Source organism: Oncorhynchus kisutch, linkage group LG17 (genome assembly GCF_002021735.2).
Source record: "Oncorhynchus kisutch isolate 150728-3 linkage group LG17, Okis_V2, whole genome shotgun sequence".
Lineage (NCBI taxonomy): Eukaryota > Metazoa > Chordata > Actinopteri > Salmoniformes > Salmonidae > Oncorhynchus > Oncorhynchus kisutch.
The window spans coordinates 31,623,052-31,640,034 of NC_034190.2; the positions used below are offsets into that span (position 1 = coordinate 31,623,052).

Sequence of the window (16,983 nt, forward strand, 5' to 3'; positions counted from 1 at the left end):
TTCAAGAAAGTCAGGCCTGATCTGCAACACATACCACGGGCTGTACAGTCAGTGTACATCTTCACTTTGTCTCAGCCTTTCCCTTTCTCTCTAACTACCCCAACCTAAGATGACGCCACCATAAAACTAAAACTCGGGCCTCACCCCCACCATTTTGATCAATTCCTCTTCCACAAGCCTTCGCCTCTTGACCTCCGCCCCTCTCTTATATCCCTCTCTCACATTCCCTCCGACTCTAGCTCAAACCCAACGGGGTCACCTTCAACCCCCCTTCTCTCATTACAAAACATTCAGTATTGACATTGGAGGCAGACATACCTTGCATTTTTATCACTGATCCAATTATGCAAGAGGGCAATGCTGATAAAGGTATTCAGGCGAAGGACTTTTTAAAAAGAGAGGTGGAGCAATTCTAGCTCGATCGCATATTTGTTGGCTAACAATGACCATAGGAACTGACAAGAAAGCACAAAAAGATATGGGAGCAGGCTAGAGCAATAATAAATAATAAAAAAAACATAGCCCATTGTTCTAACAACAGGTTTGAACAGTTTATTGTCTTTTTGGTCCTAAATTATCACAATCAGTGATGTCACTGATGGTCAATATACACTCACCGGACAGTTTATTAGGTACACCCATCTAATACTGAGCCGGATCACACCCTTTGCCTCCAGAACAGCCTGAATTCTTTGGGGGAATTCTACAATGTGTTGGAAACGTTTCACAGGGATAATGGTCTATGCTGACACAATGGCATCAAGCAGTTGTTGCCGATTGGACGGCAGTACATTCATGCTGCGAACTGCCCGTTCCAGCTCATCCTAAAGAAGCTCTATTGGGTTAAGGTCTGGGGACTGGCCAGGCCACTTAAGTAAACTGAACTCACTGTCAAGTTCCAGGCAATGTTTTTCCACTCCTCAATTGTCCAGTGTTGGTGATCGCGTGCCCACTGGAGCGGCTTCTTCTTGTTTTTAGCTGATAGGAGTGGAACCTGGTGTGGTCATCTGCTGCAATAGCCCATCTATGACAAGGATCAATGAGTTGTGCATTCCGAGATGCCGTTCTGCACAACACTGTTGTACAGCGACGTTATTTGTCTGTTTGTGGCCCGCCTGTTAGCTTGCACAATTCTTGCCATTCTTATTCGACCTCTCTCATAAACAACCTGTTTTCGCCCACAGGACTGGACTTTGTTCCACCTTTTTAAGTAAAACATAAACACAGTAATGCGTGAAAAGCCCAGGAGGGCGGCCGTTTCTGAGAGACTGGATCCGGTGCACCTGGCACCGATGACCATACCATACTCAAAGTCGTTTACAGTAGGTCACTCATTTTACCCATTCTAACTTTCATTCGAACAGTAACTGAATGCTTCATGGCTGCTTTATACAGCAAGCCACGGCCATGTGACTCACTGTCTGTAGGAGCAATCCATTTTCGGGAACAAGGTGGTGTACCTAATAAATTGATCAGAGTATCCTACAACGCTGTCTCTTATGGCATGACAACACAATTATTTAAGATCAGTATACCCACATAAACATGAGTTTTATACACCACACAAGGTTTGTTTGTGAGAAAGACGGAGTTGGTTGAGATTTGTGATTAGAATTAGAGCAGAATTTGAATTAAATCGCATTTTTTAAGGTGTCCTTGAAGTTTTACTGTCAAAATGCTTGAAAACCGTTGAGAAGAAGGATACTGGCTCGCCACCATTCATCTTCCACTTTGATACTGATCTGTCGTCTTGAACCAATTAAAACGGTTTGTGCAAAACTTAAAAGTAAATATTTGACTACAATAACACATTTCATTGTGGAGTCAGACCACTCCCATAGAACCCAAATAATTGTACGGATTTGCTCTGATTGTCTACACACACATCATACAACCATGTAATGACAGTAGTACTAAGACAGTTTCCTTATACTCTGTCAAAGTGTATAAACTGTAGTACATGTGCAATTCATAATACAGACCAAAAAAAGGGTGATGCTTCTGTTTTATTCAATAGCAACTAAGTACAGAAGTTGTCATTAACATATTTTGTATGGTTAGGTAATACTGCACTGTTGGGGCATTTTGCTGCACCTGCGATACCATCTGCAAAATATGTGTACGCGACCAATAAAATTAGATTCGACATTGAGAAAAAAAGTTTTGACAAACCATATTAGGCAGGGTTGCATATCAGTTGCTGCTAGAAGCGTGAAACAGTGACGGCTCTGTTTCCGTACATTCCTTGCATCTTTATTTTCCTGCAATACATTTGTTTTTTCCTGCCGGGTCTAGTTACTTAGTCCACGGTGACAAAAATACTTCACCCTTCACCCTGTGGCCATAGCTTTGAATGGAATGCAGAGGCATCCATACACATATTCTGGAAAGAGAGAGGGTTGTAAAAACCAGTAGACCCAAAGCACTCCAGCAGTGTAAACACATTTCTTTGCATAAGATTATTATTTCCGATTCCAATTTTAGCTTGCGCAATCTTAACATTTGATCAAGTTGTGTACGTTTTTGAAGCAAAGCACCCCTGATTCCAATTGCCTTTGGCTTATTGTAAACTAGTAGTTTGACTACACAAGACACGTACACATTGCTACAATAGCACAAAGCAGAGATGTGACGTTGGCGTTTAAGCAGGTAAACTGAATATTGCTTTAATCTGTGAGAATTGAAAGAGAACTTCTCACTAGTAACTTGTTGGGACCCCAACCCCCCCGTAAACATTTGAATATGTTTGAAAATAATAGTGCCCCTTGTGTGCACTGACTAATACCGTATTTCCTGGTATGGTACAAGAACGGTATGAATATCTGGATACTGCCCAACCCTAGTGGAGAGTTCGTGAAAACTTTATTCAGTCCAGGACACAGGCAGACAAGCTCAGTGTTGTTATTAAGCAGTTTTTTTCCAAGCTGAGGAGTGGGGCATGGTTTACTGGTCATGGTTTACTGGGTGACTGAGGCGTGAACGCTCCGGAGGTCTCCAGCATGGTCTTCCGACGCACTGTCTCTTTGGCGACGTTGTGATTGAGCCGTCGCAACCGTTCCTAGAAAGATGGAGAAAGAGTGAAACTCAAGTGAGCATTGAAAGTCAGTAGCTTGACATAAAATATCACCTGAGTGACATGAATTCAAAAGGCACCGAATAAAGCAGAATTGCCATGCCCATTGGAATTAAGGTATAGATAGATACATGGGATGAACACCACGTCACTGAATTTGACAGTGACACACATACAAATAGAGTGTTAGATACAAGGACAGGAGTAAAAGAAGGCCCACAAAATAGTATAAGACACTGCACAGGCAAAGAAAGAAAGCATCCAAGCTCTTGCTTTGAGCCACTAACCTGAGCATTCTGTAGTATGTTGTTGACCAGCACCACCCTGCGTCTTGCATTCAGCAGCTTTTTCACATAGGGGTCCAGGTCTAGCACCACCTTCTGGTGCTCATTTATCCTGCACAGCTCTAAAAATGAAGGGATGAGATGAGGATGACCGACAGGATGATTAGCTAATCTCATAAAGAAAATGGATAAGGCAGCAGTCATTTTGGTAAGGTATTCAGCTGTTGTTCATGCCTTCAAATTTGTCAGATTGATTCTGTATATAATTAAAAGCAATGTATTTTTTATGACCTCATGAGAACCAGGCAGCACAGGAGCTTGTACAAGCCTTACAAACAAGCTTCGAAACCTGTGGTTATACTAGTCACATCACAGCAGCCTCTGCCTGTCTCACACAGGGGTTTTCATGGGCTTGGCTTTCTTTCACAAGGTCAAGTGCATTAACCTGGCACCTGTCCACTTCCCTGTTCCCCCGGGAGTGCATATTAAGCATGTAAAAGTGAATAGTTTTACCTGTGGCTAGATTGTCTATGTGTTCTCGTAGTTCCACCTGGCTTTCCCTATAACAAAAAAACAACACAATAGCATTTTAAATACAGAAATATAGTAAAGTAACAAATCATGACTACTACAACAGACCGAATGGTTACCGCAAAAGACATTGATAGCTGTAGCCTAGGCCTACAGCAAGTAACAAATGAATGAGGAAAGAACACATTCAGAATGTCCCTCCATAAAAACAGGACACTTCGAGACAATTGCTTTTTCGTAGCAGGTTAGGAGAGCATTTTCTCTCACCCTAACCCTTTTCCTAACCTTAACTCTCTAACCTGCTACGTTAATTATCTTAACCTGCTGTGTACGTTCTCCTAGCCTGCTATGAAAAAGTATGTAACCGAGCTACCAACACAGAGAATAGTGAGGCACTGGACAGAAGAAGCAGACTCAAAGATGCAGGACGGTTGAGGATACTAATTAGAATATGTTCATCAACCCAGGACTCATCCATCAACATTGAGGAATATACATTGTCAGTCACAGGCTTCAATAGGAAATGTGTTGATGATGTACCCACAATAACAATCCGAACATACCCCAAACAAAAACCCTTGGTGGACGGAGATATCCGTACCATTCTGAGAGCTCGTACTGCAGCATTCAATGTCAGCAGAACGAACCACGATGACTCGGTGGCCAGCAACATGTACAGGGCAAGCAGGTACAAGCTCCAAAAATCTATTAGGGATGCAAAAAGACAATACAGACTCAAACTTGAATTTATGTTAGAGAGCACAGACTCGCAACACATGGGACAAGGATTACAGACTATCACGGACTACAAAGGCAAATCCAGCTGTGTGATGCCAACTGGAGTGTCCATCTCAGACGAGCTTAAAACATTCTATTCCATCCAGGAAGGACGGCCAGGCGTATTCTCAGACATCTTCAACCTGTCCCTGTCCAGGCTGTGGTCCCCACCTGCTTCAAGGAGCCCACCATCATCCAAGTGCCCAAGAAAAACAAGGTGACATGGCCAAATGACTATCACCCAGTCATTATGAAGTGCTTGAAGAGGCTGGTCACAGCTCAAATTAAAGCCAGCATGCCAGGCACACTGGACCTGACCGCAAGGCCCCCTAACAGGTGGTGAAGACAGCCCAGTACATCACTGGGACCGTGCTCCCACCCATCCAGGACATCTACTCGAAACGGTGCCTGAGGAATGCCCACAGAACCATCAAGAACCCCACACATGAGCTGTTCACTCCCAATACAGTCCGCCTGACGGTAAGGAACACGAGGTCTGATACCAAGAGGCTCAGAGACAGTTTCTATCTACAAGCCATCAGACTGCTGAACACTTGAACTGGACTGACCACCTGCTCTGATTCCCCACACCTTAGCACACATGCACTCACACACACATTCATGCTTCAGATACCTTTTATAAAAATATCTTTTTTTTTTAAAGTAGGGGCATGGATCAGAAAACCAGTCAGTATCTGGTGTGACCACCATTTGCCTCATGCATTTGCCTCGTGACACATCTGCTTTGCATAGAGTTGATCAGGCTGTTGATTGTGGCCTGTGGAATGTTGTCCCAGTCCTCTTCAATGGCTGTGCAAAGTTGTTGGATATTGGCGGGAACTGGAAAATGCTGTCGTACAGGTCGACCCAGAGCATCCCAAACATGCTCAGTGGGTGACATGTCTGGTGACTATACAAGCCATGGAAGAACTGGGACATTTTCAGCTTCCATGAATTCTGTACAGATCCTTGATGAACGGTTCGACAATGGGCCTCAGGATCTCGTCAAGGTATCTCTGTGCATTCAAATTTACATAAATAAAATGTTTCTCTATTCTATATCGAAGTGGAGTGTTTTTAGGGAATCTCCCTACCTGGGACTAAACCCCTCCCTCTGCAACTGGATCCTGGACTTCCTGAGGGGCCGCCCCCAGGTGGTAAGGGTAGGTAACATCACATCTGCCCCTCAGGGGTGCGTGCTCAATCCCCTCCTGTACTCCCTGTTCACACATGACTGCATGGCCAAGCACAACTCCAACACCATCATTAAGTTTGCCGACGACAGCAGTGGTAGGCCTGATCATCGACAACGATGAGACAGCCTATAAGAAGATGGTCAGAGACCTGGCAGTGTGGTTCCAGGATAACAACCTCTCCATCAACGTGATCAAGACAAAGATGATGATTGTGGACTACAGGAAAAGGAGGACCGAGCACATCCCCATTCTCATCGACGGGGCTGTAGTGGAGCAGGTTGAGAGCTTCAAGTTCCAACAAAGTATCATGGTCCAAACACACCAAGCCCCTCATGAACAGGGCACAACAACTCCTTTTCCCCCTCAGGACACTGAAACGATTTGGCATAGGTCCTCAGATCATCAAAAAGTTCTACAGCTGCCCCATAGAGAGCATCCTGACTTGTTGCATCACCACCTGGTATGGCAACTGCTCAGCCTCTGACTGCAAGGCACTACAGAGGGTAGTGCATACTGCATACAGCCCAGTACATCACTGGGGCCAAGCTTCCTGCCATCCAGGACCTCTATACCAGGCGGTGTCAGAGGAAGGTCCAAAAGATTGTCAAAGACTCCAGGCACCCTAGTCATAGACCATTCTCTCTGCTACTGCAAGACAAGCAGTACCGGAGTGCCAAGTCTCGTTCCAAAAGGCTTCTTAACAGCTTCTAACCCCAAGCCAAAAGACTCCTGAACAGCTAATTAAATGGCTATCTGGACTTTTCGCTGCTGCTACTCTCCGTTTATTACATAGTCACTTTACCTCTACATACATGTAAATATTACCTCGACAAACCTGTGCCCCCGCACATTGACTCTGTACCCCCTGTATATCAAATAAAAGTTCATTTAGCCTCGCTACGGTTATTTTATTGTTGCTCCATAAAAAAAAATATATATATATAATTTATTTTAACTTCAGTTGATTTGAGTAAATACTTTAACACGTTCTTAAAACTGCTTTGTTGGTTAAGGGCTTGTAGGTAAGCATTTCACTGTAAGGTCTAACAACTTTTGTATTCGGCGCATGTCACAAATACAATTTAATTTGATTTACAAGGGAAGGAGGGGCTGGATCACGGGACTGTCATGATGATGGAATTAGCTTATTGCCGCATTCTAAACAACTGGGAACTCTCCGACTTCAGTTCGTTCAAGACGACTGAGACTATCGGAAGAAAACCGAGCTCCAACTGAGATTATTTCTTTTGAACGGCCATGCAACACGGAATTCCAAGTCGGGAACTCGGGACTCTTTTCAGAGCTCCGACTTTCCACCTGGAAATCTGACCTCGTTTGTTCCGAGTTGTCTTGAACGCACCATATGTGTCTAGCAAGCTAACTAGCTGTGATTGAAGGGAACAGTATCTAGCAAGCACAATTGAAGTTGAAGCAAATATCTTGCCAGCTACCCACCTCACTGAGTGCACATGAAGATCAAGCTGCTGGACAGCTGGTTTCAAGAGGCCAAGCAGTCCCTCTGCAATTGCATCTTTCCCCGAGGGAGTCTCCACAACAGCTAGGGCAGCCATTCCTCTTCCAGAACCAGAAGTGATAACAAGAAACGTAAAGCACGCCAGGAAGTTGCTTTGTGACGTAGCTGTAAAGCCTCTCCATTTTCCGTCGTCAGGTAGTTAGCACCATTTTGTAAGGAAAGGAAAGGAGAGAGGGAGAATAGGCTGGCCTCAGTTTATATATAAATTTAAGCATATACTGTTTTAATCACTGTAGCTAGCTAGTGTAGTTCGTATTTTAGTAGTATCCGTAAGAGCAAGGTGAAATAAAACATCTAGTCAGTAGTGGATCCAGATCTGTCGGTTGTAACTAGCTTAAACGTTCACTGTTAACTGGTCTATCGCTCAAGCTAAGGAGCTTGCTAGCAAAGTGATACACGAGTATCGGCAAAACAAGCAACGATCAAAGTGAGTTTACCAATAATCGCCTATTGGACTTGTTTGAGACAATGTTGACTGTTTTTAGTTAGATATTTCATAACTAGCTACGTTGGCGAATAATTTTCAGGCTCGATAGGACGCCAGCCTTAACTTCAGTTTACAGGCTCCTATTGCTTTTCGCACAGTCACAGCCTACTTAGTTAATTAGCTAGTAAACGTAGTTAGCTAGCTTTCGTAGTTGTCCCGTCTCTCGTTGGCATTCCGAAGCAGTGAAGTCGACTCATTTGCTACATTTGTTTTATGAACTGGACGTGTATATTGTGCCTTTCGGGAAAATCCGTGATATGTTTATTTCGAGCCCGTTTGCGTCTTTTCTTCAAATTATTTATCCAACATTAACGTTAGTTGGTAAATGAAAGGATACTAGCTAATTGCATACCAGAACTAGTCAAACGCAAGCTAGCTGTCTACTAACTAAGCTGACCATTTTGCCAGCTAAATATAATGGATTATTATGAAATTAGCTAGTAACGTTACCCACGACCTTGAATGGTTATGCACAAATGGAATGACCAACACTGGTATATTTCCTTCTCCTGGCTCGTGAAATTGTTTTTCTAACCAATTCCCCCTCCTCTGGCACCTCTGAATTTGACCTACCCCACCCTCCCTACCCCCTTCTTTCCCTCTCCCTTTCTTTCCCTCTCATATGTTGCTGGTTCCAAGGAGTTCCAGTGAAGTCAAAATGAGTGCTCCCTCCTCCCAAAAAGTTGTGCTGAAAAGCACCACCAAGCAGTCCCTGAATGAGCGGTGAGACGCGCTACGCACCCTGACAGCACTAAGCGAGGCGAAGGTCGAAAAAGTGGTACAGACGGCCCTAGTGGGCTCTACTACGGAAGGCCACTGTTGGGGACCAGACATGGACGCTAGGCTGCCCGGGGCAGACGTGTGCGCTGCTCACTCAAAATGCATGCCATATTCACCGTTTGCTGACATTAGAAGTTTGGAGTGCCTTTTGTGTGAGCAGCGCACACTTAGACCCAAGGAGAGAGGGTAACAGTGATGCTTGGTAAGGCGATGGCCGAGAATGGGCACAGGCCGCACTCCTGATATGCCCCGGCACTCCTCTCTGTGTGTCACACATTGGTGCAGTCCCAAAATATACTGTACATATGGGAGAGGAGACACCAAACCAACAAAAAGGGGAGGGTTCACCCTCCCGCTCCTCTCCCACCCTCTCTCTACACACACACAACTCTCTCTCAACTAAATTACTGTTTAGCCATTTTGTGTCCTTTTCCTCTTCTTTGCTACCACTTTCATTTTCAGTTCTCTGTGCTCTGAAGTCTTTCTGTGAGACTAGGTGCCCAGTCCTAGCCCGGACGTGACCACCCCCCCTTTCCTTGCTCTTCTCTCCCCCTTTTCCTCCTATTCTCATATGTGTGGTGTGAGCACAAGGCACGGTCCGGGCTGTAAGTGGCTGGGTTGCCAGATACCCCTCCAGTCCTGGGCCTCCAACCTCTGCCAGGCCTTTTTCGCGGGCTGATGCCATCAAAACAGGGTGGCGTGGAGGCCTGTAAGTGGCAATCACTCTCCTCTCTTGTCATCCACTTTCCTTTCTCTCTGTTTTCTCTTCTGCCTTTCTCATTCTTGTCTTCCAATCTGTCCCATCTGTTCCAGTGTTTCTTCTGCTTTTTCTATCTTTCCACTTTTGTTTTATTTTAACCTAAAATGTGCTGAATTGCTTCCAGAAAGCATTTTGGGTTGTCAAATACTTAACAATGAGAGAGAGCGAAACAAAGAGAGTGAGGTGCCAACAAGCGGGGCATTCATAACACACGCCACAGCTCCTGTGGCCGTGTCCATGGTATGAGAAATGACTTGATTTGGAACCATCCCTCCCCCTCCGTATCCTCTCTCTCTCTCCCTCCTTTACCCCTTCTCTGTTCCGCTCCCCCTCCCCTCCAAAGCTTCACTACCATGCTGAAGAACAAGGCGCCGACAGCGGTGAGTGTGCGAGCCACCATGCAGCAGCAACACATGGCCAGTGCCCGCAACCGCCGCCTCGCCCAGCAAATGGAGAACAGGCCCTCTGTGCAGGCTGCTCTGCACCACAAGCAGGTGAGACCAGGTGACCCAGCTCAATTAGTCTTTCTGCAATTCCTCACCTTCTTCTCAACAGTATTGGAGGAGACAGTCCAAGTCCCTTCTCTCGGGCCTTCTTCTCCAGTGCATTTTGAGGAGGAATCGGGGAAAGATGAATTGAGAGCGCCAAATGGGGAGATATCTGAAGCACGGTAAACAGGTGAGATTGCAAGGGGAATGGCACACCGGAAACAGGCCATGTTCTACAAATGTGTAAGAAGGAGATGGGGTACAGGAAAAAGGCTACACTTAATCAATAGATATTAGGAAATGCTTGATGCAGACCTAGAGAGCATATTAATATACAGATCACATAAATGGCTGAGTGTTTGGGTCAAGCACTGAAGTGACAACTTGACAAATGCAGCACAAGAGTTCAACACCTCCCTATCCCTGCCACTTGGTATCAACCTTCCACCTAACCCTCCCAGAGCCTGAAGCAGCGCCTGGGGAAGAGCAACATCCAGGCCAGGCTGGGCCGGCCCATCGGGGCCTTGATGCGGGGGGGTGCTGGCGGCCGGGGATTCGCTGTTGGAGGGATGCGGGGGATGACGAGAGGAGGCCTGCGAGGTCGCGGCAGAGGAGCTCTGAGGGGCGCTATGGCTCTGAGAGGTGAGCATTTGGTACCACACAGCAAAACCTACTGCTACAATGTTAGAACTGAAAACGTTGGCTTCATAAATTGTTGAAAGACATTTGACGAGACATTTCATGATTTCTCTGAAATGTTCTACTCTGGGACTGGAATATACTTTCCACAGTGATGTCCAGGCTTTTCAGTATGTATGCACGGGGGAAAGGCAAACTTTATTTTAAGTGGTGACGTGATTTCATCTGTTAAACTAGCTTGAGCAAATACACCCTGCTGAATTGAATGGAATAGTCCAGGTGGATCTGTCATAGTATTTATTTTTCTCTTCATTTAACTAGGCAAGTCAGTTAAGAACAAATTCTTATTTTCAATGACGGCCTAGGAACAGTGGGTTTGTACCTTGTCAGCTCGGGGGTTTGAACTTGCAACCTTCCAGTTACTAGTCCAACGCTCTAACCACTAGGCTTCGCCCCCTGGTTTACTATCCATCCCCTCAACCTGAGGGAATGTGGTTGTCAATCATCGTGACTCCACCATCCATAAACCCCCTGCTGTCCTGGTTGGTCCGGCACCTGTTGTGCTACTGAGCATGTGGTGACAAATCTAACAGCTGCACTGCCCCTGCTTATCCACAGTCACCCCACACCCACTTCTACACACTCCCGGTGGAGGGGATTGGGGATTTTGGACTCCATTTAGACAACAACAAAAAAATGACAGTAATACTTCAAGTGAAATTCATTTAAATACATCCCGGTTTAGAATGTAATGGTGCAGATGCAAGATGTGCACCGTGGTCACATATATGATGCATAACTGTGGCATTCCAGGATTTAAAAAAGAAAATAAATGTTGGTCATAGCATTTGAAGTGATATTAGTGCACTTTCACTGTAGAACAAATTGTTATTCAGTCAGAATACCCCATGCCTAGTTAGAACAGAAGTAAGTGACTTGAGAATACATGGGCAAGGCACCCAGCAAACACCTCTAACCTGTCTGTCATGGCTAACTTAAAACAAGTTGGAGTATAAATGACATGCGTAACATGTTTTACCCTTCCATAGAATTTGAATACTTAAGCTGCTTTAGTTAAGTTGGTGGCTGAGATGTGGGTCAATGATGGGCATATAAAAAGTTTTTGTGTTCACTTGACAACTTTGTTCTTAAACTGAAATGTGGTAAACTAAGTCACTAGTTAACTCCTCCTTTGTTGTGTCCTGATAGGGAATCGCCTTTCCCCAGGCATGGGCCAGATGCGTGGCAGAGGGGGTCCAGGCCGTGTGGCCCTCCGTAGGGGGATGCGTCAAAGAGGGGCTGCTGGTCGTGGAGGTGCCTTTGGCAGAGGAGCTGGAAGAGGAGTGGGAGCCAGGGGTAAGGAACTGAATTCAGAGTTCGGATTCATTTAATCTGTAAATTGACACGTCACAGTCTACCTCAAGATTCTTGTTTACATGAACACTTATTCGGCAAACATTTTGTTAACGCATTGTGATTCCATCTTTTAAAAAAATGTGGGGGTGTGTTGACCACCATCTTTCCCTCCAGGACGAGGTGGTCTGCGTGGGCGTGGTGGCTTCGCTGGCAGGGGTGGTGGCCGCGGTCGCGGGGGTGGAAGAGGAGGCCGCGGCAGGGGAGGTGGCCCAGGAATGACCCGCGAGCAGCTGGACAACCAGCTTGACGCCTATATGTCCAAGACCAAGGGCAACCTGGACGCTGAACTGGACGCGTACATGGCCCAGGCTGACCCAGAGGGCATGGAGTGAACCAGGACCTCCACCGCGAGAGTAGGGACTCCTTCAACAGGCCCACACTGAGACAGTGCTGATAACATGAAAGACGCAGAGAGAAGCTTGTATAGTACTATTACACCAAACAAATGTAATGATAAACGCACTTACGTAAACTCTGTGCACTGTCTCACATTACATGGCAAAAATTTGTGATGTGATCACAACCTCTGCTTGAATATACAACTCACATTCACTGACGCACATGCATACAAACACACTTGTTCTAAAATTGTGGGCCTATGAAGAGAACTGTTCGAAATTGAACTTTTTCCTGAATGTGGACTTGACCATTCTATCAGTATCAGTACAAAGTAGACTCGCACCGGCACAGTTTGAAACCTTTTTCCTGTGTGTGCATGAAGAATGCAAAGATCTTTTAAACTTGAATGGACGACGCTGACCGGAGTAGACTTAAAGAACCAACATCATCAACGCTCCTGAAATGCCTGCTTTTTGGACCAGAATCTCTTGGCAGAATCTGTTTTGAAGCTGAATTGGGACTATTACCGAACTTTGCGTCTATGTCCATATGGTTAAAAGTGCTTTAGCTCCATCATGTCTAACTAGCATCCACTTCTTATATTTCGTAAACCTATTTTTTACTGCCATGTTTTTGTTAGGATTTGTATTTAGTATTGGATGCTCCTTTTACTGTGTTAGCAGAAGTGTACAAGGACTTGACTCTCGAGTAGAAAAATCGAATGAAAATTACAAGGGGAATTCTAGAAAAATCTTGTGTTTTTATTCTATTTAACGCCACCAACTTAAGCTTTGCTTCTGGAGAATTTAAATATGTTGTCTTTGGTTGAAACTCCCCTAACAGCATTTTATGGATGCTTGTCATACCAAATAAGCAACTACACGAGATGCTAAATATTTCAATCCAAGTTGCAAAGGTGTGCGAGTGGTCTCTTCCCCCCCCCCCCTGGTGTCAATTGTAAGAATTTGAGATGGTCTATAAAAGAACGGGTTGTTGTACACCACTCATAAAGTGAGTGAAAATGTTTTCAGATTGTGTCCATCTGGATGAAACTAAACTCCAAATGCTATGTAATTCCCTCTCCTTCCAACTGGTTATTGTCATAGAATAGAGAATAAACATTCATCTTCTTTTAACATAGTAGTTGTTTGGGTATTGGTTCCATCACACGTTCTCTCAAGACTAATACACTGCGAGCACTTGGTTAAATCACCATACACTCACTGGCCAGCTTTTTAGGTACACCATCCCTTACCCAAAAATGGATTGCTATATAAAGCAGACAGGGATCGAGTTACTGTTCATCTGAATGTTAGAATGGGGAAAAATGAGTGACCTAAGCAACTTTGAATGTGGTATGATTGTCAGTGCCAGATCCAATATTTCCTTAACAGCCGGCCTCCTGGGCTTCTCACGCACGGCAGTGTCGAGGGATTGCAGAGAATGGTGCAACAAACAAAACATCCAGTCAGCGGCAGTCGTGGGGGGGTATGGCATGCTAATGGGGGCCACAAACAGACAAATAACAGAGCGGTACAACAGTGTGAACCCTGACCTCAACCCCTTCGAAAACCTTTGGGATGAATTGGAATGCCGACTGCGAGCCAGGCCTAATCGCCCAACATCAGTGCCCGACCTCACTAACGCTCTTGTGGCTGAATGGAAGCAAGTCCCGCAGCAATGTTCCAACGTCTAGTGGAAAGCCTTCCCAGAAAGGTGGAGGCTGTTATAGCAGCAAAGGGGGGACCAACTCCAAATTAATGCCCATGATTTTGGAATTCGATGCGCAGGTGTCCACATACTTTTGGTCATGTAGTGCAATTTGTACAAGTTAATTCTACTTCTGATCTTATATTTTAACAATACCATAAGTTCCTCTGTAGCAATTGTAATCATTCTATAGTACAACATTGCATTGTAGTTGAGATTAGTCTTTTTTTTTCTTGAACACAGTCCCTGTAATTAAAATGTCTCAACTCAGCTTTATCACACAGCAATTCATATGTAACAGTTAATACATCATTTGAATAATTACAGGGTTACTACCCAAACAACACTATAAATGACCTTTGTTGAAAGCCTAATGGTCTACTTATTGGTAGATCTTGTCGATAAAAGTGCATGTCCGTGATTTTGAATAGTTAAGAATATCCACGCATTTCAATATATTCTCCCCTATGTATTTATTTGGACAGTGAAGCTAAAACCTTTAATTTGTCTATACTCCAGCATAGTCCCTCCATTTGAAGGTGTCATAAGTATTTGGACAAATTATAATGTAGTAAATTTAGGAAAAAGTTTAGCATTTGGTCCCATATGCCTATTTACTAAATGTAACACAATAAGTGAATTTGTCCAAATAATTATGACACTTTCAAATAGGGGGACTAGATACATCAAGTGCTTTCATTTCTAAAACTACAACATATGTATGAAAATACTCTAAAACAAAACCTTTTAACCTTTGATCTTAAATCCAGGTTTTCTGTCCAAATAAATAGGCAGGGGAGTGTATGAGTTTGACATAGGGGCATTGGGGTCGCCTTTTTTTTTTTTTTTTAGAACAATGAGGGTAGAGGTATGTCCTTACTGGCCCTCCAACACAACACTTCCAGCAGCATCTGGTCTTCCAGCCAAGGGTTGACTTTCATACATTTGCAATGAAGTTGGATTATTGGGTAGCTGTAATTAGTAGGCAAATTGCTTCGTATTTGAGTAACCTAGTTGATACATTTCACTTCAATGTGAAAGATTGCAAAGGAAAACTGATTATTGCCATTTTGATTGTGACTTGTCAATTAACCTGTCATACTTTTTGTAAATTGGTTTTAGTGTCTATGTATTTGAACATCAATCTAAATAAAGAGAATAAGCTAAACATAGTCAAAATTCAAAAAAACGCCCAGGTGAGGATGGTTGCTATCCATCGACCTCTGGGTTATGGGCCCAGCACCGTTTCGTTGCGCAACTCTGCCCCAGTCGGCGTTAAGAAGATCCTGGATATTTATTCAGTCTTTCTGATGGCAGTCTACACGTTGACATTGTGCCTTTGTAGCCAGCAACAATGAGTTCCATTTTGGGTCCTGACTTCCGTCCGTAGCAGTACTCCATCCAGGGTTGCCATGTCCGCAGTTTTCTTAAACTTGGGCCACTTTGAAAACGAAGTCGCGGGTGAAAATGTAGACTATTGGTCGCGGGTAGCATGTTTTTAGATATTTCGTTGTGACCTGCAGCTGCTGACTATTATGCAGTGAGCTGGCTGTTACTGAGTGGGTGAATGGTGGGGCGGGGAGAGGGGCGGAAGGTGTGTGTGTATTGAGATAGCGTTGCAACTTCGTGACAACTTTTTTACCAGTTGTACGTAGGCTATTTAGATTGTCATCATGAAGACACCTACACTACAGGTCAAAAGTTTTAGATCACCTGCAGAACCACTCCTTTATTGGGGGTGTCTTGCTAATTGCCTATAATTTCCACCTGTTGTCTATTCCATTTGCAAAACAGCATGTGAAATGTATTGTCAATCAGTGTTGATTCCTAAGTGGACAGTTTGATTTCACAGAAGTGTGATTGACTTGGAGTTACATTGTGTTGTTTAAGTGCTCCCTTTATTTTTTTGAGCAGTGTATATATATTTGAGATTCTTCAAAGTTGCCACCCTTTGCCTTGATGACATCTTTGTACACTCTGGCATACTCTCAACCAGCTTCACCTGGAATGCTTTTCTAACAATCTTGAAGGAGTTCCCACACATGCTTGTTGGCTACTTTTCCTTCACTTTTCCTGCAACAAAACTAGCCTTCTTTAGACTAGATGAGTATCAGAGCATCAGCATTTGTGGGTTCGATTACAGGTTCAAAATGGCCAGAAACAAAGAACTTTCTTCGGGAACTCATCCGTCTATTCTTGTTCTGAGAAATGAAGGCTATTCCATGCGAGAAATTGCCAAGAAACTGAAGATCTCGTCCAACACTGTGTACTACTGCCTTCACAGAACAGCGTAAACTGGCTCTAACCAGAATAGAAAGAGGAGTGGGAGGCCCCAGTGCACAACTGAGCAAGAAGACAAGTACATTAGTGTCTAGTTTGAGAAACAGACGCCTCAGAAGTCCTCAACTGGCAGCTTCATTAAATAGTACCCGCAAAACACCAGTCTCAAAGTCAACAGTGATGAGGCAACTCTGGGGTGCTGGCCTTCTAGGCAGGGCTGCAAAGAAAAAGCCATATCTCAGACTGGCCAATAAAAAGAAAATATGGCCAAAAGAACACAGACACTGGATAGAGGAACTTTGCCTAGAAGGCCAGCATCCCGCCTCTTCACTGTTGACATTGGCTGTAAACTACACCTCCTTTGATTTATTGCTTAATTATAGCAGTCAAAACAAGTTAAATCGACATCCATTGATGGAAAATTATCAGGGGTGTTAAGAAAGGCAAATGATATTTTCTTTTGTGACATATTTTTAAACTCGCAAGAATTTGGAAATATGGAAAATATGGAAAACCGAATATAGCTTCTTAGCCTGTATCAAAACAAGTTACGTCGATATTCCATCTTAATTCGTTCGATAACGTTATGAGGAAAGGGGTTTATTGGATACATGTGTCCTTTCTTTCTGCGAACTTTTTTGTGGTGGCTAGTTTTCAGGCCTTATGTACTGGTATCGGGTAATTGGAGT

At 44.2% G+C, this 16,983-nt stretch overlaps 2 protein-coding genes across 4 annotated transcripts; one reads left to right on the forward strand and one right to left on the reverse strand.

Annotated features, from left to right (window-relative positions):
* Nucleotides 1-1,988: 1,988 nt before the first annotated feature.
* Nucleotides 1,989-7,517, reverse strand: LOC109907459 (SNARE-associated protein Snapin-like). Its single transcript, XM_020505421.2, has 4 exons — nt 7,317-7,517; nt 3,871-3,917; nt 3,361-3,479; nt 1,989-3,058 (listed from the first exon to the last, which is right to left on the reverse strand). The coding sequence occupies exons 1-4, from the start codon at nt 7,430-7,432 to the stop codon at nt 2,951-2,953; spliced, it is 390 nt and encodes a 129-aa protein (XP_020361010.1). The 5' UTR covers nt 7,433-7,517; the 3' UTR covers nt 1,989-2,950.
* On the forward strand, nt 6,968-13,440 carry LOC109907458 (chromatin target of PRMT1 protein). Of its 3 annotated transcripts, none has more exons than XM_031793554.1 (6): nt 6,968-7,530; nt 8,522-8,605; nt 9,766-9,916; nt 10,372-10,552; nt 11,759-11,905; nt 12,080-13,440. In XM_031793554.1, exons 2-6 carry the CDS (start codon nt 8,541-8,543, stop codon nt 12,295-12,297), a joined length of 762 nt encoding a protein of 253 aa, XP_031649414.1. In that variant the 5' UTR covers nt 6,968-7,530; nt 8,522-8,540; the 3' UTR covers nt 12,298-13,440. The 3 variants fall into 3 exon arrangements, with proteins under 3 accessions (XP_031649414.1, XP_020361009.1, XP_031649415.1); XM_020505420.2 differs by having other exon boundaries at nt 7,510-7,822; nt 12,080-13,438; XM_031793555.1 differs by having other exon boundaries at nt 7,510-7,822; nt 8,522-9,916; nt 12,080-13,438.
* The last annotated feature ends 3,543 nt before the right edge of the window (nt 13,441-16,983 follow it).

Bases quoted from the DNA above. Each gene is read 5' to 3' on its own strand.
- LOC109907459 (XM_020505421.2), bottom strand. From the start codon at position 7,432: ATGGCTGCCCTAGCTGTTGTGGAGACTCCCTCGGGGAAAGATGCAATT. The intron at 3,918-7,316 runs GTGGGTAGCTGG...TTTTTGTTATAG, and splicing joins CTTCATGTGCACTCAGTGAG to GGAAAGCCAGGTGGAACTAC. The intron at 3,480-3,870 runs GTAAAACTATTC...CTTCATTTTTAG, and splicing joins CATAGACAATCTAGCCACAG to AGCTGTGCAGGATAAATGAG.
- LOC109907458 (XM_031793555.1), top strand. From the start codon at position 9,665: ATGAGAAATGACTTGATTTGGAACCATCCCTCCCCCTCCGTATCCTCT. The intron at 9,917-10,371 runs GTGAGACCAGGT...TAACCCTCCCAG, and splicing joins CTGCTCTGCACCACAAGCAG to AGCCTGAAGCAGCGCCTGGG. The intron at 11,906-12,079 runs GTAAGGAACTGA...CTTTCCCTCCAG, and splicing joins AAGAGGAGTGGGAGCCAGGG to GACGAGGTGGTCTGCGTGGG.